The sequence below is a fragment of the Zonotrichia albicollis genome, chromosome 3, assembly GCF_047830755.1.
Source record: "Zonotrichia albicollis isolate bZonAlb1 chromosome 3, bZonAlb1.hap1, whole genome shotgun sequence".
NCBI lineage: Eukaryota > Metazoa > Chordata > Aves > Passeriformes > Passerellidae > Zonotrichia > Zonotrichia albicollis.
This window is the reverse complement of record NC_133821.1, coordinates 76,981,152-77,007,723: the sequence shown is the minus strand read 5'-3', so window position 1 is coordinate 77,007,723 and position 26,572 is coordinate 76,981,152. Positions and strand designations below refer to the sequence as shown.

Below are 26,572 nucleotides of genomic sequence, written 5' to 3'. Positions count from 1 at the left end.
TAAGCCCATTAACTTTCAGTAGACCTTGTTCTGTCACAACACTAAATGAACTCTAAAAATTGGGACTCCATGTGCCTAATAAATTTATATTAAATTAATTTCTAAAGCCTCCACAATCTCTGAGGAATAAAAGTACAGGTGAATATAGCAATTATTTTCTTGCCTTGTCTCAAAATAATTCCTGAGAGTTTCAGTTTCTTTCTGTATCATTCTGTAACCTCAGCCTGCAATGAAAAATTAAATGTGCATTCCTGGGTGCTAAGCAGCCTGTAAATTTTATTAAACCAGAGAAAGAGATGCTACTGTAAATTTTGTGAAAAGAGAGAATATGTTATAAAATTAAGAGATTAAAAAATTCTTTATCTTATTCGGACAGAAGCCTCAAAAATGGATACTGGAGGGCTGCTGTTGAAGCTGCTGTAGCAATGTTGGAGAGAGCAGCAGTGAACTTCTTCTATCCCTGTTTTCTCCCTCAAAACTGCCCAGAAAATGTATGCACATGAACAGTCATCAAAGGGTAGGATGCCATGACATGGGAACTCAGAGACTAAGGCAATGAGGAATTATCTGCATTTCATAGGAGGGGTGGAGTTTTAGCTCAGTTTAAAAAAACTAAGCACTCATAAGCAGTAAGCAGGGAAATCTCTAGACCAGTAGTAGACAGGTGATGGAAAATGGAGTATTGGTGAAGGCCAAGGACAAAAAGGCTGAGGGTCAGCATGAGCTGACAATAATAGTTCAACGGGGCAACACATGGCTAGAGGGTAGCAGGGAAAGGAGTTCACAGATATCTCAGAAAATAATAATTACCAAAATATATTTACTGTGTGGGATTTTCCTCTTTCCTCTAATCTTTCCCCTGTTATCGTGCAGGATTTGGAGATACCTGGTACATTACTGATATTAATCCATACACAAAACGAGGGGGGGAAAAAGTAACCTGAATATGGTTACATGAATTTAAGAAAATAGACTTAATGTCACCCTTGAGTCTTGGCTGCAGTAAATGGAACACAGTAAATCAGAGGGAGAAGATTACAAAGAGAAATAGAGAATCAGTGACAAGTTTGAATACAGTCTCTGAGACAAACCTTTTTCATGCACGTAAGGAAGAGGAGAGAGACATGAGACTATGAAACTCTAGAACTGGGGTGGGGATAAATAAGTATCTTGTAAAAAATTTCATGAATTCCAGCAGTTGTTTTGTTGTCTGCTTGGCTTTCCACATACCAAGTGACTCCATAAAATTGGTGGATTCTAGCCTTAAAAATGCATTTCACTGAAAACAGCATTCTACAAGTGCTGTGACATATTTGGCATCCAGAGAGGGAGGTTGTGGCAGTCAGCTGTAAGAGAACACTGATGAAGTCTGGCTTTGGAAGGTTCCTCTTGGTATGAGCATTAACAGTTTGTGCTCCCAGGGGATGATGCTTGGCTTATAACATCAAAGAGGGAAAGAAGTTGACACTCATCATACATGTTGAGAAAGGTCACACATTTGAAAACACTAAGTAACAACCAGTTCAAATAAATAAGAAGCCACACACTGCTGGAGAGTTGCCCCTCTGCAACCTGTTTTGGTCATCAGTACAGAAAAGAAGGGATATGTGCTAAAGAGCAAGCAGGCCAGTTAGGCAGATGGACAGCTGCTAGAAGAAGATAGATAAACTTAAACCCTGTTGACATCTACAACAATGTAAAAGCAGTAATGTGGATTCTGCTGTTTAAAGGCACAGAACAGATGATGGAAGTAATTTTTTATTGGATCAAGGTATTTCTTGGCATTTCCCATTTAAGTGCCTAAGTACTTGCTTTATGGTTAGTCTTCCTGACACGTCTCAGGACCATGAATCTGTCTCCACTCACCAACGTTTTACCTCTGATCACTGATGCTGCAGCTTCCCATTCCTTAAGAAATCTGCAGGATTTTTTTTTCATCAGACTTCCTCTCTGTTGGCCTCAGGCTAAACCAGGCTGAACACATGGTGAGAGCAAGAAAGAGGGAAAGAAAGGAAATGTAAAGCAGAGAAAGAAGTCCCATTTACATACAAAGAAGAGCTGTTTAGGAAACATCTAGTGTTTTCCCCTTCCAGCTACCCTACTGATAGTTTGGCTGCCACGAAGTAGAAGAGTAAAAGGCTGCATCTGTGGGAAAGAGAGAAGTATTTCCAGTCTGTAGATGTAGAAGCAGATGAAGGATTTTCCTGGGAGAGAAACTGCTTTGTGCCACACTTAATGTGCCCCAACCAGATAGGTATCCTGATGAGCTTAGACTAGATTTCCAAATTTCCAAAATTTGATGGGAGTGAGCACTAAGAATCAGAAGTTTTCTGATTCTTAAGGCTGATTTCAGGCAACTTCTTTTCATCCTAGTTTTGGAGCTGTGACTATTTCTGTCCATTGCCTGCAGTGAGCCAGAACCCCAAATGTCCAAGTAGTAAATTGAAAGAATCACGCAACAGCCTCATAAACTTGAAGGATGTAGCAGGAACAACCAAGCTGGGACACTGTCTGGTCCACACCCTGGTTGGAAAATAGGAGATAGCCAACATTCTCCCATATAAGGGATAAGACTGGAAAATTAAAACTGCCTTCATGTGGCTCTAATAAAGTCCAAGGAGAAGAGCGGGGCAGAGCATCTCAGATCAAGAAGGGCAGAGTGAACAATATGCAAGTATCCAGATTTGCAGTTCTGCAGGTCAGCTACAAGAAGACTGGCATAGTCCTCTTGTCCTACAGGTTTCAGCTCACAGCACTAAGATCAGAAATCATCCCAGCTGGACACAAAAAAAAAAAAAAAAAAAAAAAAAAAACAAAAAAAAAAAACACAAGGGTTATGGTCATAACCAAATCAATAGTTTTGAAGAATTACTGAAAGAATCTGGAGAATTTTTGTCTTTCTCACTTTTTATTCAAAGAGTTTTGTCACTTAATGGCAACTGTAGAATTGTTTCTTACATGGAAATTAGAGACCAAACTGATCACATAGAGAACACGGTCTTTAGTGAGAGGCGGGTACCTAAAACAATAAAAAAACCCAAACCAAAATAAACAAAATCAATCAAACAAGCAAAATAAGACAAAAAAAGCCCCAAGCACACAGAGGAAAATTCAAAGAAGAAAAAAATGCTATTGCATAGACTGGGCAGGAAGAAAGAAAAGGATGGCCAAAGCTGCATATGTGGAACAGGTAGAATGAAATACAGATTCCCTCTTTAGGCTAACATCTTCAGTCAGCAAGGAAGAGAAACAAATTCCAAACATCCAAACTCCAAAAAGTGAGAATCAAAAGCTTCCCCAGAATGAGCCCTACATCACTTGCTCCATGTGGTCCTGCTGCCTTCCTTTTTCCCTGTCCTACTGAAGCAACTGGGTTTGTTTCCTCTTCACATCCTCATGATCTAGCTTGCCAATGCAACAGGAAAGTAAAGTGTGTTTCTCTCTCCTGCAAGCCAGATAACTGCTGGGCTTTCTTGGAAGCTTTTCATTCTCAAAGAAGAAAGGATAAATATTACCAAGAGGTGGCTGCTCACAGTGTCTCTGATGCCATAGAAATTTTCAAGACATGCACTGCACTTAGGTGCACAATGACTTCTCTGAGTGTGACCTAAAAAATTTGCCATTGTTGGAAAAGAGCATGTTTCTCACATATGTTTGGCTCAGTCACACAGACACCAGACATTGCATGTAATGAGGCTTGCCATAAAGACCAAGGAAAAATAATGAGCATGTGACGTAGGAGTAGAACAGTGTCTGACCTGAACAGTTTTCAAAAACTTTCCATGAAACATACTCTGCACAACTGGCCAAGTCAATGGTCTCAGCTCCAGTATGTAAATTTAGTTCCTTTCCTAAATCCATTCTGGAGCAATGCCACCCAAAAGGTCAGGTTGCTGTATGTTTCAGTGTCACATGATGCAACTCAGGGAAATGACAGCTACAAAAACTATTAACTTCAGTGGGACTTTTCCAATAAAATAAAATAAAATTTTAAAATAATGGAGAAAAAAGGAACAAATAAACTAGGGGTTTCATACTTGAAAGGAGAAAGGGAGTGAGAGATTTCAGGGACAGAAGCACCAGAGGAATGGAAAATATATGATGGTATGTTACTGAGTCAGTCATTTAAACCTATTTTATGCTTGGTGGCAAGAACAGATAGCCTAGGGACATGATTCATCACATCCTAATGAAGACATCTAAAACAGGTCAGATGAATTCTGTTGTAAAAGAATTTATTTTTCTCTGCAGTGTTATAAACAGTCTAACGTGACTAGATCAGAGGTAGGTCCCAGTCCAGGATAGAACAAAAGTGCATGACACGTTCAGAGGTTAGATGGATCCCACCCAAAGCTGCTGCTCCAAATTGACATTGTTTCATTGTTTAATTGTTTTCTTCTTGCTGTCAGCGCTGAATTCACTGGCATGCAGCAAGGCCAGCAAACCACTGAGAGAAACAGCCTCAGCAAGAGGAGCTATGCCCATGGCTAAAGAAGTGAAGAGCAGAAGAAGATCAAAGACAATCTGTGATCTTGCCTGTGCAAGTAGCATTTTGAACATAATCACACGAAACAGGACCTTGACAGGTCATCTGGTCCACCCCTTGCTCTGAGGCAATATTTATCAGACTTTCTAGCTCTGAACTGTTCTTGTCAAATATATGTCCAACTTGCACTTAAAAAGCCTCCAGGGGAGAGAGGTGCTGTTCACTTCTCCTTAAAAATACTTTTTTTTTTATCCTAGCTAGCCTAAATTTCTCTTACTGCATTTTACATGCTGTTTTCAGAGGATGAGGATAAGAGATTATTATCTTCTTTTTAGCAGCTTTTACATAGCTGAAGGCAATCTTCCTCCAGCTTCTATTCCTGAGGCTTCTTTCAGGAACTTTTTCAGTCTTTCACTGTACATGATGCCTGCTAAAGCTGGGGCCATTTTCATTTCAAAATTACCAGTGGCAATGCTGAAATTAATCCAGTGTGGATAGATCTTGCCTTTCTTAGATACTGCTGAATCATCCTATAAATGTTAATTTATCCATTTAGCCTGACAAGCACTCTGAGTTACTGGGAAGTACAACAAGCCCTGTTTTACACAGGAGCACACGAGGCAGAGGGGATTTGTGGCTCTCCATCCTGTTGGTATCTCCACCACGTTCTAACTGCAAGATCCAAGCAGCACCTGCAGTCTCATCCCTTAGGAGGCAGGAAGCCAAGAGCCCATGGTGTGCTTTGCCTGGGCGTTTGTGATCACAGGGCAGCACAGGGCAGCTTTTCTACAGGACAGAGGGATCCATGCACAGACCAAGGGCAGGATTTTAAAAGCCATCCAGACATTGTGCTTTTCAGAATTGTAAGGGCTAATTCCGTTTAACTTAGTCAGGTACTGAATATATTTATATAGCTAATGATACAGATGTGAAAAGTACTTAAACACCTTCCTCATGATCATTTAGGCACCCTGGTAATTTTAGAAATTCCAGTAGAATCAGCCTATCCACTACATCTGGACTGACTGTGAGGTCTGCAGCTCTTCACATGTTCATTTGCATCATAGCCTCAATATTTTACAACTCTACTATCAATTCGGTGGATCCTAATACCATTCAAATAGGTGTTCCTAATACCATTCAAATTGGTGTTCAGAAAGATATCTTCTAAAGATTAATCTAGTGTTTGCATGACTGAAACTGAAGCACTTCGTGCTTTGGGCATGTCATTACTGGTGAAAAAGCAAGGTTCCATTCCAGGTTCTGGCACTGCTCTTGGAGTTTGCAGCAACAACATGTGGATCCCTTCTCTTTAGGGATGAGACTGTCAATAGATATTGCTGAGAAATACACCAGAAATGGAAGGGTGAAGGGAAATGTGTAGTATCTGGTTTTGTCTAGCTTTCACAAGTTTATTAGTCCTGATAGGACAGCAGCAAATCACACTTTAAATCACAATGAATCTCTCTAAAACCATCCTCAGAAAATACAGATTTTGCATTTTAGAACAGGAAACTGAGCACTTATGAGCCTGCTGACTGATTCAGTAACACCAGTAAACACATTACTAAAATGAGGAATAAGCTTTGTGAGACATAAGCTTCAGGTAATTGGAGACCATCCTGATCTATCACATGTAAATATTTTTATTTTCATTACATAGTCGATGAAATATGCTCAGCTTTCAAAACCTAACAAGCATTCAGAATTCTTCACTCCAAACTTTGTCTTGGCAATAGTGACTGAGAAGGAATGTTCCAAAGAATCATTTTATCCTCTTTCATATTACTTTCTGAAATATCTTCAATTGTGTGGCTATGAAAAATGTCGGGATGGCTGACTTGAACAGTCACGGCGTTTCACTTTTATTTTTTTCTTCTTTTACATGGGAAGCGTTAATGTAAGTAGCCACACCATACTTACAAGAGCAGATTGACAAATCGGCTTTTTGTTTCTTGGCTGGCTTGAGGGGACTTTTGGATGGGAGGTCTTATTCCTGTCATGCAGCATGGTGACAGCAGCAGGGATGGACAATGAATATGAATGGGACACCGGGGATGCTGTCACCTCCACAGCCACCCTGCCCGCCCCGTGGTACCGCCGCCGTACTCTCAAGCTCCAGGGAATCTTCTGGTGTTGGAACCAAAACATTCCCTGCGGAGAAACGAGCCCTCCCTCCAAAAGGGAGAATTAGGGCATTTCCGTGAAGTTCGAGCCGGGGAGGAACGGGCGGGGGAGGAAAGCCGTGTGCGCGCCAGGGATAAACAAACACGGGGGCGCACTCGGAGCGAGCGGAGCGCCCGGGCCGGGCCGGGGCAGCGGCGGGGCGGGCTCCAGCGCGCCGGGCCGCCATGGCGTGAGGGGCCGGCGGAGTGGCGGCGGGAGGAGGAGGAGGAGGACGGGGAGAGGTATGGAAGGAGGGCGGGGAAGCGGGAGGTGGAGCGGGAGGGGGGAGTCACTTTCTTCCTGCGCTGAAAAACGCACCCCTCACCCCCCTCCCCGCTCCGTCCCCCGGGGCTGCGGAGGAGAAACTTTCTGACGGACGCTCGGCGCCGGGTGGGGGCCGCGGGCGGTGAGTGCCCGTGCGGGGCGGGGGCCGCGGGCGGTGAGTGCCCGTGCGGGGCGGGGGTGGCGGGCGGTGAGTGCCCGTGCGGGGCGGGCAGCGCTCCCGCGCCTCCATCGCTCCCGTCCCTCCATCGCGCTCCCGGGGCGGGGGCGCCGCTGGCCGGAGCGCTTGGAAGGCACGGTCTGTCCGAGCCCTGCCGCCAGTACACGGTCCCCAGGCCCGGGGCAGCGGCGGGAGCGGCTCCAGGTGCCGGCGGGGCCGGGGCGTCCCGCTGGAGCAGCCCCGGGCACGGACGGGCTTTTCCCGGCTGGGCTGGCCCCGGCGGAACGGAGCTGCTGTCGGGGCACCGCAGGACGGGCCCGCAGCCCGGGGGAGGTGCGGGCGTGCGGGGGACGTGGCGCTTTCTGTGCGAAGCTTCACCTGCGGGCGCCGTGGGTAACAGCTCTGCTCCTCCGCAGCACCGGGACCGCGCAGCCTCCGAGCCTTTCGCCGAAGAGTTGAGCCTCCCAAACGTGTGTGTGAAAGGTAAGCAGTAGCATCCTTGTCTTGCACCTAGGCAAGCTGAGAGACAGGAACAGAGCGACTTGCCCGATGCAACTTCCTGCCACTTCTTCGTTATTTTTTTTAATTGGGAAAGTTTTAAGTGAGCTGGGACCAGAGCTGTCAGCCCGGGAAGCTCAGTCTTCTCAGCCCCAGGCAGATTGCAATTCCTATAGCTAGTGTTGCATGAAAGGGGTGCATCATCCCTTGGTGTGTCTCAGGCCAGCTCTTAAAATTCAGTTTGGTATGAATGAAAGTCACCACCCTCTCTGTTCTTCTGTCGCTCGCTCTTGAAGCAATATAAAACTGTGATATTTTCCTGTGTTTTCAAGTTGGAGTGGCTTCGGTTTTAGCCATAAGCAATAGCAACATAAAAAGTAGTCACAACTGTGAATAAAATACAAGAAATATTGCTCAACCCTGGAGATTTTTCGGTCACGCTAGGAAGATCAACTGCAATTTAAATAACACTAAAATTTTAATGTAGTCTAAACAATGAAAAAGAAAATCTCAGCCTTAATATTGCCACATTATGTTTATCATGCCAACTATTATTATAACTCAGTGAGTATTTCAAAAAAAGGAACAATTCAGCTGAAGGGCAGCAGTGGGAGTCAATAATTCAGATGCTGTTTATTACTCTGAAAGACTCTAGCTGGGTACCCTCGAGCAAGTCACTCCACCTCCCCATGGCTCTCTTTTCTTCCTCATAAAACAGATAAATGTGCTTGCTTGCTTCACAGGGGTGTTGAGAAGTTTAATTAATTAATTAGTTTCATAACTACTTGTAGATCCTTGGCTACATCGTTCTACTGAAGTGCTAAGTATTATTTCAACTAAGAGTTCCCTTACTGTGTCTCATCACTTATACGTGTTTTTTTAAGTGACCTGAATTTGTTGAGTTTTTAGGGGAAATCAACAAAGTAGCAGTTTTGGATTGGCATTGTCTTGACTCTCTGTAAACTTCACTGGGACTTGAAACCAAAATATACTAACCACAGTGTATTTTAATGGGGCAGGGCTACTGGACCTTTAAAAATGTCATTTTCTTGTTATTCAAAGTAAGTTCTTGCCTTTGTTGTTTTGTTTGAAGTGTTGTGAAGTTTTGCATGATTTTGAATTGCCTTGAGAAACACCTGAGTGCTCTTAAGATAGTATGAGAGAAAGATAAGAGAATAGCTTTTAAACACATCTGTGTTCTTTACTGTGAGCACTGACCTCAGGAGACACTTGGTGCTGATTTTCCACTACACATTGATATACAGCCTCCTTTACAACCTGTTCTTTGGTTATAGAGAATGTTGCAAGAAAGAAATGTATAAACTGAACCATTTACCTATGGTAAAAGTTGATAGGTTTTGGTTGTCTAGGCAAACTCAGTTTTTATTATAGTATATATTAGTTATTGAAACAAGGTATTGAGTAAATATCTGCACTACAATGGTGAGGAAAATGCATTTTATTACCTGGCCGAATGTTAGATGTGATTTTTATAGGTAGCATACAGTTATAAGTAAAAATGAGTAGCTGAAAGCAGATTTTAGAGTGACATCTTTGGCTTGGTACTTTTTAAAGGCTCATGAGGTCTGTGTGGACCGTTTCTTTTCCTCGAGGACAATGACAGTAAAACCTAGGTCAGAGGTGGTAAAAAGTGGTTGATATCGCCAGGCAGCTATTGGGTTGTGAATGAACATAGGAAGTTTGTATCTCGGTAGAGAAATGATCACATCCATCAGTACCCAGCAGTCTGAGCAGTGAAAACTAGGGTTAAATAAGGAGATAAATGTCCATAAAACTGAAGTGCCCCTTCTCTTAGAAGTGATTTCACTTAACTAAAATTCAGTCACATTCTTAGTTTGTGTATGGAAACTTGCACATCTGGCACCCCCAGCATACTATAGCAATGAGCAAAATAAATCTAGTTACTATTGCTATTGTTCCTGGATATTTTGCAAGAAATAAAGCCGGGGCGGGGGGGGTGCTGAAGGAATTAAAAAATAAGGAAAAAAACCCAGCTTTCTGTAACCATTGTTTTCTTGCTTAGACTGGGTAATCCAAGTGTGTGGTGAGTGAAAGAGGTTATGACTTTTTCTTAGCAAATTGTATTTAATTGGTAAATTCGGAATCTCAGCAGCAAGTTTGTCCTGGCTGTTCTCACCTTCTTTGCTGTCTCCATTCAGCTGAGGTAGATCAAAGAGCATAGCTACAGCACTGTATTCTCCTAAAGCTGTTAAACCATGGTGCTGGTTCACATTCAAGACTATAGCCACATACTTGTATAAATAATTTACTAATAAATAGTTTAGTATAAATAATTCTGCATTTGACTCCCTTTGAGCCAGTTTTCTGTTTATATGGGTAAACTCTGTACTGATGTCTCTCCGCCCAGCTGGGATAGGGTGAGGTCCTACAGTGCTGCATTAGTAAACCCCCAAGTCCTTGTGCGATGCACTTTGAGCAGATTCTGCAGTGTGCTCAGGATGAGAACTGGCCAGACAAGCCTGCTAGGAAAAGGGAAATTTAGCAAATGCCACCAGAGATCTCTCTCATGAATGCTTGGTCAGTAAAAGTTTAGCAGAAGAGAAGTGCTGGTAACAGAGAACTGACCAAAGGTGTCAGGTCGTTTTGGGAATCACACAAAGGACAGAGCACTGGAAGTGTATTCTCACATCAGGTGCTGGCATGACACTTTCATCCACTCTTGGGACATGGTCAGGTGTGGAAGCACAGGTACAATGTGACTATTGTGTACACAGTCTGAAATTACCTTTGTTTGGTCTTTCTTTCTGTTTTTCCTCTTGCTTAGACTGAGAGTATACAAGAGGAATCAGCAGTAGCATTTTTTAGAGTGGTCAAAGCATTGTAGGTAATTTGACTTTGGTAGGTGTTGTATTTCAGTACAAGAGAAATGTAATTTTAACATACAAGCTCTTTTACCATGGTTGTCCTGGTTTATGCTTTTATTTCGTGGAGGTTTTTTATCAGAAATATTAATAATTCTGAACATTTTATATAAACCTGGTATGCCTTCTTCAGTCTACTAATCAAATGGCTGCTAGAGTTGTTAAAGTATTTTGAAAAGTTGTTCGCAAGCATTTCTGTGGATATCATGTTCCTTTTAATCATATCCTTGCAATCATGGTTCATCCACCTTTTACCAAAATGATCTGTCCAGTTTCAGTTCTGCTATGAGAGCCATGCCTGCACAACTTGCAGTCAGAAATGAGATCATAAGATTCCAAATTTCAAAATTAACCCATAATTTAATGGTTGTGTTGACACCTGCTCACAGATTGCTCATGCACACTGCGAGTAACTAAATTTTGCAGGAACCATGGAGCTGTTTAACTCCATCTGCAGCTGGGATTTCTCTCCTTGAAAATGTAATTTTTCAAGGCTTTTGTTTAGGGTATTCTGGGGAGCACTGGGAGAACAATAATAGCCCTGAAGCAGCTATAGGACAATACATTTTATTGTCTGTGCCAGTTTGTACCCTGAAAAAAGCAGTTGCATATGGGTATATGTGTATTACATCTATGGAGAGAGAGGAGCTATATGCTCTATCTCTCTGTGGAGAAACCCTAGATAATGACATAACAGCAGAATTGTATCAATAACAGTGAACAACACACTCATCTGTAGAGAGATGCAGTGACCAGGCAGGGTGATACAGTTTAGGTCTATAACCACAGTGACATTTATCCTGTAACAAATGAACCAGTGGTTCTTCTGTGTAAGTACAGATTTGGGGTCTGCATACTCACGCTCTGAGGTTATCTGTAGATAATGTAAAAGTAAGTGTTGGTTTAAATTGCTTAGATTACAAACTCCTTAGGTTCAGAAACTGACTAGTATCAGCATCTTTGGACTTTGCAGGTGCTCCTCTATGCCGCTACAATAATTTAACTTACGTGATTGCCATGGTTTTATCCCAGCTGGCAACTCAGCCCCACACAGCCACTTGTGCCCTCCCTTTAGTTGGCTGCGGGAAATAATTGGAAGAATTAAAGTGAGAACATTTGTGGATTGAGATACAATCTGTATAATAGATAAAAGCCACACAAAACAGAATTCATTGACCCCTTCCTGGGGGTAGGCAGGTGTTCAGACATCCCCAGGCTCCATCACATGGAATGGTTACTAGGGAAGACAAATGGCACAACTCTGAACTCTTCTCTCTTTCTCCTTCTTTCTCAATATTGTATGCTGAGCATGACTTCTTATGTTATGGAATATCCCTGCGGTCAGTTGGGATCAGCTGTCCCAACTGTCCCCTCCCAGCTCCTTGTGCATCCTCAGCCCCCTTGCTGGTGGGGTGGGGGAGAGACAGAAAAATTCTTCACTGTATAAATGTTGCTCAGCAGTAACTAAAATATCCCTCAATTATCAGCACTGTTTCCAGCACAAATCCAAAACATAGCCTCTACCAGGTACTATGAAGAAAATTAACTTTACCCTAGCCAAAACCATCACATGAAAATAACAATAAAGTATTAATATAGTTTTGTGTGCAACACTGCGTCATAAACAGGATATGGAAGCATAGTTAAAATGAGTTTTGATCCCATAGCAACTGAAGGATATGATGCATTTTAGAATTCCTGTGTAATAATATGAAGTTCTGTGGAAATGCTTTACAAATAACAAATAATATCTTAAGCTACTCAAGTTTGTAGTTTTAGATACAGAGAGTGAGAACTGGTTTTGTAACACTCCAGCAGAATGGCATCATTTGTTTACAACATGTTGAAGACAATCAAATGAAGGACAATTAAAACAATAAGGGAATATTGAAACTGTTAATTATACATGGTGATCAAGAACAACAAATAAGGAGGCTTAAAACATTTGCAAGTATTTGGAAGAGTAAAGGTCAAGCCTAGCAAAGTAGAGTTAGCTGGAAAGAGGATAAAAGTTAAAGTCTGAAATTAAAACACTTGTTTTGGTATCAGAAGTTTCTGGTGTTGTAATCAGCCTCCTCAGAAGTGAGGGAAGATGGATGGCATGCAATTCCCTGGGGCGTGTTAGGCACAAGGAGGAATTCTGGCAGCAGTAAATTGGCTTTCCCCTTTTGCATGTAGGATTATTTTTTCCTGTCCTTTATTTGTGCCTCCTGGGCATTGCCATTGCCATGTGAAGTTTTTCCAGTTCCTCCTGCGCTCCATGGCTGTACCACTGATCCACACAGAGGCTCCAGCCTGGCATTCTGTTCTCTCCAGAAGAGGCATTCTGTTCCCTTGCTCCCTTCTTGTGGTGGGTGGTTGTGCCTTAGGGCTGTGGGCTGCTCTCAGAGGAAACCCTAAACATCATTCCTGATCCCTAACTCCAAAGGGTTCACAGCCTTACTGACCCAAGTGGGCCTCTTTGCCAGGGCCAGGAAGATGAGTTATTTCTCAGTCCTTGCCAAAGAAATATTGTGTCACCACCCAGATTGTGCAGGAGCCTTTGTTCTGTGTTCTGAAGTGCCTCTTACTGTCATAGCCCTACACCCCAGAAATGCCCCACGTGCTGTAATAGTGTCACACGTGGATTCGCTTGGCTTCTGGGACATTATTGGAGCAAAGGTAGGGAGTGTATCCTCTTGGCCTAGATGAAAATTCTCAAACTGCCTTCCTATAGTGTTAACATCTGTGAAAACACTTCTAAAGTAAAAAAAAAAACCCTAATTTTAATTACTGAAATAGCCTTTTAAAATTATGTCAGCACACGATACAGTGCTGGTGTTCTAGAAGGAATCTTTCTCTGGTAGCTTATAGTTTTAAGGCTTCAGTGGTAAAAGTGATTGGGCTTTCATTCACTGAATGTGGATGCCTTTGCAGGCATGTCTGCACTGGTTGGGAATGATCATCTGCAAGATTCTAGATGTCAAAATTACTTCTTTAGTCATTCTACAGATATGGAATAAAAGATCCTAGTAAGGGTTAGGAATAGTAGTATTAGTGCAACCAAAAAATTAAAAAGCATTTTATACAGGAGGATAAATTGTAAAATAGAAGGAAATTCTAAATTCCCAGATTATGGTTTGGACATGCAGACTATTTAAATCATGTTTTCACTTGAGGCAGAGAGAAGATTATGTGTGTGTGTGTGCACGCTATGGTAATTTATATGTACTGTGATAAAATAGACAAATAAGCTTTTACCTGGAAGGAATGAACACATGAAACTTCCATCACAGATGTCTTACAGATCCTACTATGAACTTATAAAAATATTTTGCAGTTGCTGTCTTACCTGTAGCATGGTGGAGAATGAATGCAACCCTCCATTCTCCTGGAATTATGGTCTGACACAGCTGTGTACTGCTCTACACAGATCCATTTAACTTTGTGTTAGATCAAAGGACAGACACAAGTTTAAATCTTGACTGCTGACAAGATGGCATATACTGATAATCCCTATAGGAACTGGCTGTTTCTGGTTGCCATTGGGATTTTCATAGCACAGCTGTTAGTCAGACATAAAAGCTGATACAAACTTCTTTCAAGGTATTTCCAATCATTTCAGAACAAGTGCAGTACTAACACCTGGGTACCTGAGCTGTGCTTTATTTATGGCAGATGTAATTCTGAATTATTTTTGGGATTTCTGTATTTAAGTTTTGAAATACCTTTGAAATTATATAATTGTAGCATGTTTTTCATAGTGAAAAAAACAGAGGAAGAAATGAAGTCATGTCCCCTGGTGGTTAAGGTTGTAATAGGTGTTTTTCAAGTTTTAAGCAGTGATTTTTACACCTTTACAGTGTTTTTATTGGAGAGCTGTAAAGTCACTGGTTTTAGCTCACCAGTCAAAAGGTGGGTGAAGGACTTCTGGCTGCTCCTGTCTCTTGGGACGTGGGAGTTCCCCACCCTGGTGTCCTGCTTTGGAAGGGTCTCAACAGTACTGCTTGTTGATGTAGAAGCTATCCAGCATGGGACTTCAGTCAACAGATTGATTGTGATTATTACAGCACGAAGATAAGTTTATAGTTTTATTGGTTCTGCCCCATCATGCACCCAATTATGCTGTATTGGATATGGTTCTCTGGAACCAAGTGACAATATATATATGGGAATTAGTCTCCATTGACCCTTTCACCTCTCTGTTTTCATGGACTTATCTTGCATTCTTTAGTACCAGAATGTCCTTGCATTCAGTTAGAAGACTGAATTGCTCTCCCATTCTTAAATATGTTTGCAAAATATTTAGATTGGTGATGAAACTGACTTTGTTGAACAAAAAATCAGATTGCTTCAAGCTCTTCAGTTGATGTACTTAACTGGCATGATTTTAGAATTCCAGCATTAAATAATGTTACCAAAAAATTCCAACTGATAATATTCCAGGTTGTAGATTCTGCATCTCTCATCAGCAACAAAGTCAATTGCAATGTGCGTGAAAAGATATTTCAGATATTTGGACCAAGTGCAAAAAAAAAAAAGAGATCCTACAGAAGTTTGCTTTTCTCTGCTGTGATCTAACCTACTGCTTCTTGTGTTACATTTTGGCAGTTGCACATCCCTCTCCATTTAATGGAACAATATTCCACACACCTCTCATTGCAATGTTATCCAATAATTTCACAGTTTTGATAGGACAGCATCTATTTCTGGTGATTGACCATTTCTTGTTGAAATACCTTTGACTTTCTTACCTGTTCTAGTGCTGGGTTCTAAAATTGCTTATTTTAGTTTTAATGCCGGTTCTTGTGATGCAATTTGTAGCAAAACTCTAATGACACTGTTTCGAATGAAACTGCGTGTTATAATATTAAAAGCATTGAAAAAAATGGAGTAAAAAATGTTCATTTTCACTGTCAATAATTTATGAAGTGCAAAGAAATGATGAAATTTACATCCATGCTGACTCGGAGGTCATTTATTAAGGTAAAAGTTTGGGCACTGAACCTGAAGATTTGATTTTCATCAGGATGGTGGAACAGATTTTCGTTTAAATATTTGAACACATATCTTAGGCAAACATTTGTTTATCAGGTATCTCAGGTTACCATAATGAGAACTGTAGCCTTTGTGGAAAATAGTAGCTTCCCAAAAGAAGACAGAGTCTGATGTGTTCATGTCCCAGTTCTGGGCTTTGGGAAGATCTTTTATTCAGAAACCTGAATAATCTGTGGTGTTGTAATGCCTCAGTTTCGTGGAAGTTTTAGTCACCTGAAATCCCACTTTTTTTGTTCCTGCCTGTAAATATTGACAAGGTGCCCATGTCAGAGATGGGTCATGGCTAGCATGGGAGATGCCAGCAGAGACACCTGCAGCTTCTGCTTTTTAAGAAGTGTCGCAAGTTTGGTCCCAGGTAAAAGCAGCTACAAAGCAGAGTGGCTCTTCAGAACTGATACTACAGAAAACCATGGCTCCTTACCTGTTTTTAATTTTTAATCACCCACAAGAAGGTCAGATTGCTTCAAGGACAGCTGTGCAAGCTGGTGATCCTAACAGTGCCATCATTTCCTCTCCCTCCTCCTCTGCCCCTCCTTCACTCCTCTGCTTTCACTGATGGAGTGATGTTTCTGTGCTCATGTGGCAGGAGTAAATGGGTCTCTCTTTTATTTTAAATAGTTTATTTGGTAAAGTTATCTGTGTAAACTAATGTTTAGTTTAGTTAGTTGTTTCTGTTTTACAATACTTTTTTTTGCTTTTCCTACAGCTGAACATCTACAGGTTGATGCAGATGGGGAGAACTAAAATTGTTAAGATTTAATCTCTGTTGGGGTTTTTTTTCTGCAATAATTGATGTTTTTTACTGTTTGTTTCTGCTGGCAGTGGAGTTGAAATCCTCCAAAATACCCTTTCAATCAACAACTAAATGACAACACATTCAAAGCATACTGGATAATATGATTTTCTTTCATGGGCAAGCATCCTTCATTCTCCTTTTAATTTTTAACACTTTGTCAGATCATGGTTTCCTCAAGGAATAAAATCCCCTCGTTTTCAGAAAAGGTTGAGTTGCTTGGTGAAGTTTTTCTTGGAAGATGTGACTGGTAATGATGCAGTGTAATATGAGAGTAAGAAATTCCTTTAGCTTTAAAAAATGGTATTGTGAGTGCACATTAAATGATCAGAAGGCCCAGACTCCCCATTCTTTCAAGCCCTGTGTATCGGGCAAAGTACAAAAAAATTGTAACAAGTTCACTCACAACTGGTAAGCTGGAGCTTTTGTGGATGGCTATCTGCACAGATCCAGCTCTACCTAAGCTATGCTGATATCCAGGGTTCAGAGGATTGCATGGAAAGGAAGGTGCACTCCCTTCCAGCTGCCTCCTGCCATCCTTCAGTCACACCAGGCTGAGCCCTGCTAGGTTATGGGACAGGGCTCACTGTCCTTAGTGAGCTGTGGCTGCTGAGTTAGTCTCCTTATCATAGGACGGGTGCCAGTATAATTTAAGCAAGAACAAATGATTTTGTGTTCCTGCTTTTGCCACTGCCATTGACTTTCTTCCAGATTATGACTCTGAATAAATATACATAAACGAATAGGTTTGTTTTCAGTTATTCTGTTGTTAGCCTAAAGAATGTGGTGCAGTGGTTCCTCCTCATGTAAAGGTAAAAAAAAGGGTTTACTTTCTCAGTGAAATGTGCACATGAATAAAGGGTGAAAATGTGGGAGGCTATTGAATACCTAAGAGTACAGACTATGACTTTTTGGCAACACTGGATGTGTTTGGTGATGGTGTAATGCTGGGAAATGTGTGTTCAGATTTGCAAAGGAGTTCTGGGAAACTTTACTGTATATTCCCTAATCGTTGGTCAGAAATAACTTAATTTAGGGAGCTCTTAAAACCATCCCTAAATTTATGTATGTTCTTAATTGTCACTGATGTGCAGAACACTTACAGAAATCAAACCAAAGGAAAGAATGTATGAAGTCCTTACTGCTAGCTGGGTTTTTTCCCTGCTTGTGTGAACCAGGAAGGTTTTTTCAATAAATGGTTAACATAGAAAAAGCTACAGGCATTTTTGGCTTTTTTTGAGGTATTTTTTAGGTTCTTTCCTCTGCCCACAGTTCTAAGGATCACAGAGACTTTAAAAAAAAACTGTAGTGGGTTTTTTTTATTATTATGACATAGCAATTTTTTCATCAATTAAAAAAAATACATCATGTTTCAACCATAATGTATTGCTTTGGCTGGTTTTTACCTCCTTCCTCTCAAAATATATTGTTGTATAGTTTCCTTCAGCATAGAGAAGAATACAAGTAGTTTTGAGAGGGTCTGGATAATTTGTGGTACATGTGTCTTTTTGTATATGTGTATGTGGTAAGAGACTCTGTAGATACAGTAAAAGTGTTACCAAATAAACCAGCCTGTGATAATGTGTCCTGTAGCAACTGGTTTACTTCCAAAACAGGGCAAAATGTACTTGCAAAATGCATTAAAATACTATGAAAATGTCATCTTCCCTTACACTGTTTAAGCAATTATGCTGCTCACTGTAATAGATAAATTTAAGCAGTTACAGGGTACAGTATTATTTGTAGGTACAAATTCGCAAGAAATTATGTGTTTCCTGGCCAAAGAGATTTGCTCACAAGTTAATTTTAGGATCTGAGCACAAAAATCTAGAGGGTCTGGGCACCCAGTAGTCATGAAGGGTCCTTGTCTGTCAAAGTTTTCTCATATAAATGACTGTTGAAACAGGATGTGGGTCTCTAAGGTTTTAGCAGTCTCAGCTTCTATTAGAAAATTTTGGCTATGGAATAGGGACCTGTGGGGAGAAGTAAAAGGTTGCTTTGTACTTCAACTTCCTACAAGTTTTATGACTGAATCCTATGAAGCTGATTTTCCATGGGAGAAAAAAAAAAAGTATCTGTTTTTAGGTTTTCTTTCCTTCTATTTCTCCTTTTAATAATTGAAAACTACTGTTCATTATTTACATAAAACTGTCTCACTTGAGCCTGCTTTCCATAACCTTTTCCCTCGTAAGAATTCTAGGAATTTGCTGGCTTTCCTCAGGGGGATCTTGGCCATGTTTTATCTGTGACTTTAGGCCAGATAGTTGGTAATTTCTACTAAGTAACTTACTATGTTTAAATTGCATTTGCCTCTGCATAGATTTCTCATTTGAGCACATTTCAAGAAATAATGTACATAGAAGAATATGCATTTTAATACAATGTTCAGCCTTCTCGGTAACTGGCAATAAATCTCCACATGTAAAATGGAAAGCCCTTTGGAAAAAAATACTAATAATGCAAACCCCTAAATGCCTGGAAGGCAAAGTATTTCAGCTGTTTTTCTAAGACTCTACCACTTACTGTTTCCCTTTTTGACTCCTGGCTTGCTTTTTTCTTTTCTTTTTTTAAAATGAGGACGTGTCAGAACCGGAGGCCTTGAGCCCTGTATAAAGTGACCCCGGCGCAAACCTCCAGCATTCCTCATCTTTCCCTCTCTCCAGCTGCTAACATCAGCCAAGACAGCACGCAGGCCTGGCTGCCGCCAGTTTCCTGGCTCTCTCCCTGGCTCCTCCCTTCCCACCCTGCTCCCCTTGCCAGTGCAGTCAGCGCTGCTTCGTATTAGGCACCGTTGCAATGATTCCAAATCTCGAGTACAAGAGCTGTTGTTGTGTCCCTTCAGCTGGTATCAGCTACCAGAGGGCAAGGTGTGGGAAAGAAGGGGCTTTCTTCAAAGTGTTGTTTCTCTTGGGTGAATTGCTGTTTAGATGTTTCCTCTGACATATTCAAGTAGATATGATTTGAAAGTCACCTGGAGAATACATGGGGTTCTTTAGGTAGAATCATATTTCCTGAATGGTAGCATCTCACAGATTCATTTTCTAACTCGTTCTTTCATGTCTGTCTACCACAGGACATTTCAAAGATGGTTTGGCTGCCATTGAGACCTGGAGATCTGATGCCACAATGAGGACTCACACACGGGGAGCCCCAAGTGTGTTTTTCATACACGCGGTTTGCTTCGCCTTTGCCTGCGGCGCCAGGGAGGACCAAGACACGATGGTTCCTTTTGTCAACGCCAACTATGACAGCTATCCCATGCTCTACTTCTCCAAGGGGGACGTGGAGACCCTGCGGCTCCAGGCCAGCACCACGCACCAGCACATTGCGGCTCGGCTGATCGAAGCAGTGCAAACCATGCTGTCAAATCCCCTGGAGTACCTTCCTCCCTGGGACCCAAAGGAGTTCAGCGCTCGCTGGAATGAAATTTATGGCAACAACCTCGGGGCCCTGGCAATGTTCTGTGTGCTCTTCCCTGAAAACATGGAGGCCATCAACATGGCTAAGGATTACATGGAGAGGATGGCAGCTCAGCCTAGTTGGTAGATTTTTGTCTTTTTTTTTTAAAGTTATTCTTACTGTATAAACTGCTTACACTTGGAGGAGTGAGTGTATAAGTGAATCACTTAAATTATTTCTGTTGTACTAATGTTCATTTTAACAGTGACTAACTTGCCGAATGCATTTACCCCTGTTGGGACCAGCAGTGACATGCAGCTTTTCACCATCACTGGACTTCTCTTCTTGAAAGTTGATGCTGAAAGGAACATGATTCTTTATGCACCACCCTGTTTGTGGTAAAAAAACAGAAGTAATCTAAACCCACTCTAAATCAGAAGGAAGAGTTTCACATCTGTTTTGTAGCAAGAGGTGCTAAAAGTGTTACTTCTAAATTTTTTTTTCCTCCAGCTCCATACATATCTTTTGGGTACTAGTTCTTCTTTAGGAAGAATACAGGAAAGGGGGACCTATGAAAAAGTTATAATTGGGTGTAGGTTAAAATGACACTCTTGGGCTTCTGCAGTCTGCTCTAACATCCATCTGAGCTTTAGTTCAGGCTGGCAGCTTCGTTTGGCAGCATGGTTCTTGGGCCTCTCCTTAAGATATACTAGGACATGATCATTGTCTATCTGATTACTGGAAATGCCTGAGTAACTGGTATTTTGATGACCACTTCTGGATTAACTTCACTTGGATTTGAGTTGTCATCCCTACGAGTTGCTCTGTCTTCTCTGTACCACATTCTTTCTATGGGAACAGAAGTTAATGTTCTCACTATAAGAGTGATTCTAGAGTTGAGACCCCAAGGTCTCCTGCTTTTCATACCCATCTGCAATTTATCTCCTCTTTTTGCTCAGGCAGATGCATTTCCCCTACATCCCTGCAGCAGCTGCCACTTGGTACGCCTTGCAGACTGTGGTCCAGGATTGCTATCACTGTGGATAGGTCAGAGGATGGGAATGTGGGCTTTGCCAGGAGGGTGGCATCTGCCCAGGGCAGCGAGATAGGGCTGGATGGGGCATGGCTCCCTTCCTACAGCTCTGTGGTGACAGCAGCTCGGCAGAAGTGTGAGTCAAGATTCAAGTCAGCACAGGAGGAGAAGCATCAGCTGTTCAAGCAGTGTTCATTGCTCAAACTACTATTCCTTACCCTCTGGTGACCAACTAGTAGTATCCTATAAATGTTATCATTCCATGGGCCATCACTGGAATAATGCTGGATTTGAGCTAGAATTTGGGATCTCTATCCTCCTGATGGACATTATTGAAAAGCCATGATAGTGTTTGGGTTCCCCTGCAATAAGGATTAAAATGGTGAATGCATGAGCTAGAAATACATGAGCTAGAGCAAAAGAAGTGATGGGAGACAGCAGGGACACACTGTCCATATATTGCTTGCATGTCACAGAAGACAGGACATGGGATTTAGGAAGGAAAATATTGTCTCAACAGTGGTGGTAATTTCCAAAATCTTCCACTGAAACATAGCAATACAAAGCTTCAGTCTTAGCTCTGGAGACTGTGTGGAGACACTTTCTCTTGGCACACTGACAGAGGGATATAGCTTACAGAGGTGAATCCAAGGATATGTGACCATCTCCAATAGGAGACAGACTGCTCCAAAGTCAACACCATCCTCCTTAGTTTCATTGTTCACACACTTTCTTAACTTGTTTTGGGAAGGCTGTAGTTACATGGCCATCTGTTTTAATGAAATAAGAAAGAGGGGGAAGCATTATTTTGAGTAGGAGGACTTGTTTGTGTCTGTTTCTTTCAGTTTCCTACATCTTACTCTCTGTCTCAATATTTAAGTTCCTTATGTCCTGTGATTCCTGCCCTGGATTAATTGTGGTTGTTCTGTCCTTTGTTATAATGCTCTCCCTTGTCTCAGCAGACCAGATACCAATCAGAACCAAGCAGATATCCCATTTCCACTTGGCTTTGATGTTATTTACTTGCCTCCAAGTACTGTTTTTTCTCAAGCAAGTATCTTGCATTACCTTGTTGAAAGAAAAACCATGCTTTTCCCATCTTTCCCTTCTGGTGTAGACATCCCATTCAGAAATCAATCAAGGTTTAATCAGGGTTCTCTGTTTGGCAAAAGAAGTGGCTGCAATATGCTCAGTACTAGTGAAAGTGCAGGAGGAAATTTTAAACATAGGCAATAGAGCTGGGCTAAGCTGGCCTTTGTATAACCTCCAGCTGGCCAGCTCTTCAAATGCTGTGGCAGAAACATGGATCTGGTTTCCATTTTTGTTTTCCCCCTGAGAACTTATGTCTGAATGCTGTCAGCATGGAGTTTATACTGTAGCCCCATCAGTGGTGGCAGTAATACGGATCTTTCTCCCTTGTCCAACAGTGGTTTTCAGAAAAGTAGGAATGTGACATCTCTGAGGCTGTACTGCACTGTCTGGCTTTGCTCAAATAGGCTGGATTCAGAGGCTGAAGGACTGGGCTGGCAGATTATGTAAATCTGTTTGTCCTAAGAAACTCAATTTAAAAGTACCAGAAAAGGTTACTGCACGTACTTCTCCACTTAGGATAAGACTAGGAGAATAAGCATGATAAATACGAGTTATGGCAGTTATATCAGCTGTTCTGGCAGTGTCAGAGTGGTGGAATTTTTTGTCCAGTCTGTCTAGGCATGTTTAGTTTTCCTCAGACTTTGGGAAAATACCGTTCTGTATGATATATTATGATTATTGTCCTTATTAAATAATTTGAGGGCACATGTCTTCTGATCAGGAGGGTGAAAAGAAGGAGGGGTTTTGGTGTTGCCTGACTTTGGAGCCTTACATGTGAGGAGGGTCCCCTGCCATAACATTTTATTTCATCAGGAAAGAGGGCTTTTCCAAAGAGGTATCCGTAAGGTAAGTAAAATGGGCCGCTCCTTAGACCTCCTCATTAATGTAGGTGCCAAGACTGACATGTAAAATTTCTGGAAAAATATATTTTTTTGTCACTGACAGGTTCATCAACATGTTGGAAAGTTAAATCTGGCACTGACAGATTAATTCTTTCAGCAGTATAATCTGGATTTCTTTTGACTTCTGCTGTCATGGCATTGACTCTAAAATAGCTTTAGAATTAAAAAAAAAATTCATCTTAATGAGTTTTCTCTAGTTTTTGTGGCAGTGTTGAGTAAAATCTAAGCCTTACCAGAAAACAAAAGTATATGTTTTTAGCATATGCAGTAGTTGAATAAAAGAAATATGGTTTAAAATATCAGTGGTTATTTGTTTCAGAATGCTAGGAGATTAAGGAGACTGACATTTTAAATTTCTTCTTTACATCAGTGGAATCCTCAATAGTCCAAATATCCCAGGATACAATTGTGAGAAAGTCTACTGGTAATTGATATATACATGGAAGGGGCATGTAATTAAGAGCTCTGGTCCGTTCTCATCTATTAACGTAGTCATTTTATGTCACATAATAAAGTACACCCATAACTGAGTTCCCATTTGTGTCAACTAACAGAGGTTGAGCCGTTTGTCATAACAACCCATGTGGACAGGCATGCTGCTCATTAGCAGAGCATCCCTAATGGCTACATCCTGGAGTAGGTTTACATTTTAAAATAAACAGAGGGGCACTGGGTAACAGCTAACTATAACAATCACCCAAAATAATCTGGGAATGACACTGTTGTGGAGACTAGCAACAGCAAACAAGCGTGCATTAATATTTTAGTTGATATAATAGATGAGCATTATTGGTTTTGCCTGTAGAAATTAAAAGCTGGTATTTAATAAACCCCCTTGATTTTTCCATGGGTTGGATATCTAGATACTGTCTAAAACCTTATGGGAAGTTTGTCCTTATATTTCAGCTGTATTTCCTTTTTTTAGAGGGAACAGAGGATATTGATGTGTTTTCTGGCATTTTATCTCTGAGTGGCCCCTAGAGCACTCCCCACCAGAAGGGCGTTCTGGCCAAGGAGATCTGTGCTCGTGATTCTTTCCATATGCTGCTGGCTCGTCCCGTCCCCATGCTGAGCGGAATGATGTAATCAGAGTCACACATCGTGCAGAAATAACACTTCAGTCAGACTCCGGTTTGGACAAAGCAGCCAAAAGCTGTCTTCTTTACTAAGCCCACCTTACAAACAAACGCCTTGGGAGTTCACAAATTCTGCACCCTTCTTGTAGCAAGAGAGAGGTTCCAATTTGCAATGGCCAGAAAGAAATTTCTGTGGGTTTGTTTTTGGGTGTTTTTGCACATAGTTGATGCCCCACTTTTAAAGACAAGTATGTTACCAATGTACAGTAAGGTGTGGGATTTAACAGTGATTCTGTGGGTTTCACGGGGCAGATAATTACTGTCAAGCACATGCAGACATTCCAGGGCAATAGCAGCAACTAAGGAGAAACTAACCGGAGGCTTTGGAATAACAAATCTGTGACCTTTCTGCTGCTTTCTTATAAACTAGCAATCACGTAGCCTTCTGTTAGTCACTGCTTATTAAAAAGTATTGGAGCATCCTATGGGACCCTTGCTGTTAGTATCCAGATAGTGCTTGATGTTGAACAATACAGATTGCAAGGTAAAAATAGATATGTGTAAATAATTAAACATGTGGATAATGATTTAACTAAAATGAATTCATATATGCCAAGTTGCAATAAAGCAAGTCTCCGTGCTTTCACCAGAAATTTATAGCATCTGTTTGACACCCAGTAGCCAACTAGCAATCACATTCAAAGAAAACTTAAGGGGACTTTGTAAGACTGTGGAATAAAAGTTAGTATAAAAGAAGCTTGGAGGATGCTGATACACTGTCTCCTACAAAGAGGAAAAAAAAAAATAAAAGGGAGGGTAGGAGGATGAATTTGATATCTGGAATATATATTATGTTAGTAAGTGAAATATCAAACCCTTATGCTGTTTTTATCTTCTACATATGTAATGTTTAAAAATAGAAATTGTGAATGTCTGTGAAATTAAATAGCTAGCTGGATTTTGAAGAGCTCCGTTAATATCTAAATTGGTATAGAAGATAAATTGGTGCTGACGTTCTGTGGGAGCTACTGGGAGCTCACTTTGTGGCGTGACTGGTATAAAAATTTGCTAAAACAAGAGCTAGAGGCAATCTCCTAAAAAAGTAACATAATTAAATTTCTATGTCTGCTTAACATGACACTGAGAACAAATGAAACAGAGTCAGTTCTAGTTTATTAATGTGTCAACACAGAAGCATCATAAAAGCAAGCCCTGTGTGCGAAGGACTCTCTTGTGATCAAAGCCAAAAATGAGATAAGATGAGAAAGAAGCTTTAGAAGCATCAGAATGATGATCATAGACCTGTGAGGAAACAGAGGGAAAGAGGTTAAAAAGTAGATTAAGATTTTTAAGGAGCTAAAGTTTACTTTCCTCTGCATAACACCTAAGCAGTACAACTCTATTTTTATACTAAGCTCTTAAAACGTCTTTCTATATGTTGCTTTTTTCCCCATACTGACATGAATGTAGCCTTTTACATTTAACCATTCCTTTGCCTTTCTTCCTGTCAACTGAACTGCAGTGAACACAAGCATGTGAGATTGGCTGCTGCTGAAACATGACTGGTAAAGAGAGAAGCAAACCTGTTTTACCTTAGACACCAGAAACATAAATCATCAGTTTTTCAAGTATGTTTTGTAACTTCTTTGTTTTTGCAAAGGACCAAGCACTAAGGTTGGGCAGATAATGGGGTTTTTGCTTTGGCAGCCAACCAGAAAAATGTGGGAAGGGTAGAATCTGAGAGGTTGGGTTTTTTTCAGAGAGTCTTCTTTTTTCTCCCCAAAACAACAATTGGAGAGTATTGCTCCATTTATTAAGAAAATATTCCACTTGATCAAAAAAATTACTTTGTTTTGGAGACTTTGTAAGAAAAATATTTAAGATTTGGTCTGGTTTATAAACTAAATGTTGGTAGTCTCATAGCCCTTGAAAGGTGTTCTCTCTCTTGATAGGGAATGGGTCAGGACAGACCCTCAGAAGTGAGTCAGGACAATAGGAAGAGTGCCAAGGCATTGCCTGTGGCACTGGGAGGACTGTACAACTGCACGAGCAATCAAGAGGGCACTTGGCCCCATTGCATGCCTCGTTTGCATCCACACTTGACATCTTGTGTGCATTAAACTCAACCATGCTCACAGCTGGGTACCAATATCTGAGGTAGATGGCATCAAAATGCACTACAGGGCTGTCTTAGAACTCATTTTCACCTCTAAGCCATTAGGAGAGAGTTCTCACTGGTTTCCTTTGCACGCACCTAGTGAGATTGAGAATTTCAGTACTGAGGAGTTAATACTGGCATCCTTCCTTTAATTTCCTCCTCCAGGAGTTACTCTGCAGTGATTTGGCATGGGAAAGTTTGGAGCATTAAAATTCAGGATGTGGATTACTTGTGTAATGCGTGTGTCAGGATGTGCTTAATTCTTCATTTTGCATGCACTGATACCATGTTAGTTGTTGACCTAGAGGCCAAAAATCCAATCTCACACTGCTTGGAAGGGTATTCTATATCTCAGATTAAAGAGGGTTATTTTCCTATTTACTTCAGTTTGTTTTTAAGAACTGGATACACAGTGAAGGAAAGATGAATCTAAACAGCCCACAGGTCATGATCAAGGAACTCACTTGAGCAACAGAGTTTGATTTAAATCCTGCCTTGAACTGGCCATGTAGTGGTTTTTCCCTCTTGGCTTGTATTTCTGAGAGAAATGCTAATAGAATTGTAGAAACAGAATGGTTTGCGTTGGA

The 26,572-nt window shown here is 41.1% G+C and overlaps 1 protein-coding gene across 4 annotated transcripts in view; it reads left to right on the top strand.

The window, feature by feature from the left end:
* The first annotated feature begins 6,753 nt into the window (after positions 1–6,753).
* Positions 6,754–26,572, top strand: part of DSE (dermatan sulfate epimerase) — a 37,415-nt gene continuing 17,596 nt past the window's right edge. The window contains exons 1-3 of one of the 4 annotated variants that reach the window (XM_074537931.1): positions 6,754–6,894; positions 7,511–7,577; positions 19,399–19,867. In XM_074537931.1, the coding sequence (XP_074394032.1) occupies positions 19,452–19,867 (416 nt within the window). In that variant the 5' untranslated portion in view covers positions 6,754–6,894; positions 7,511–7,577; positions 19,399–19,451. The other 3 variants (XM_005490686.4, XM_074537932.1, XM_026795647.2) reach the window with 3 other exon arrangements.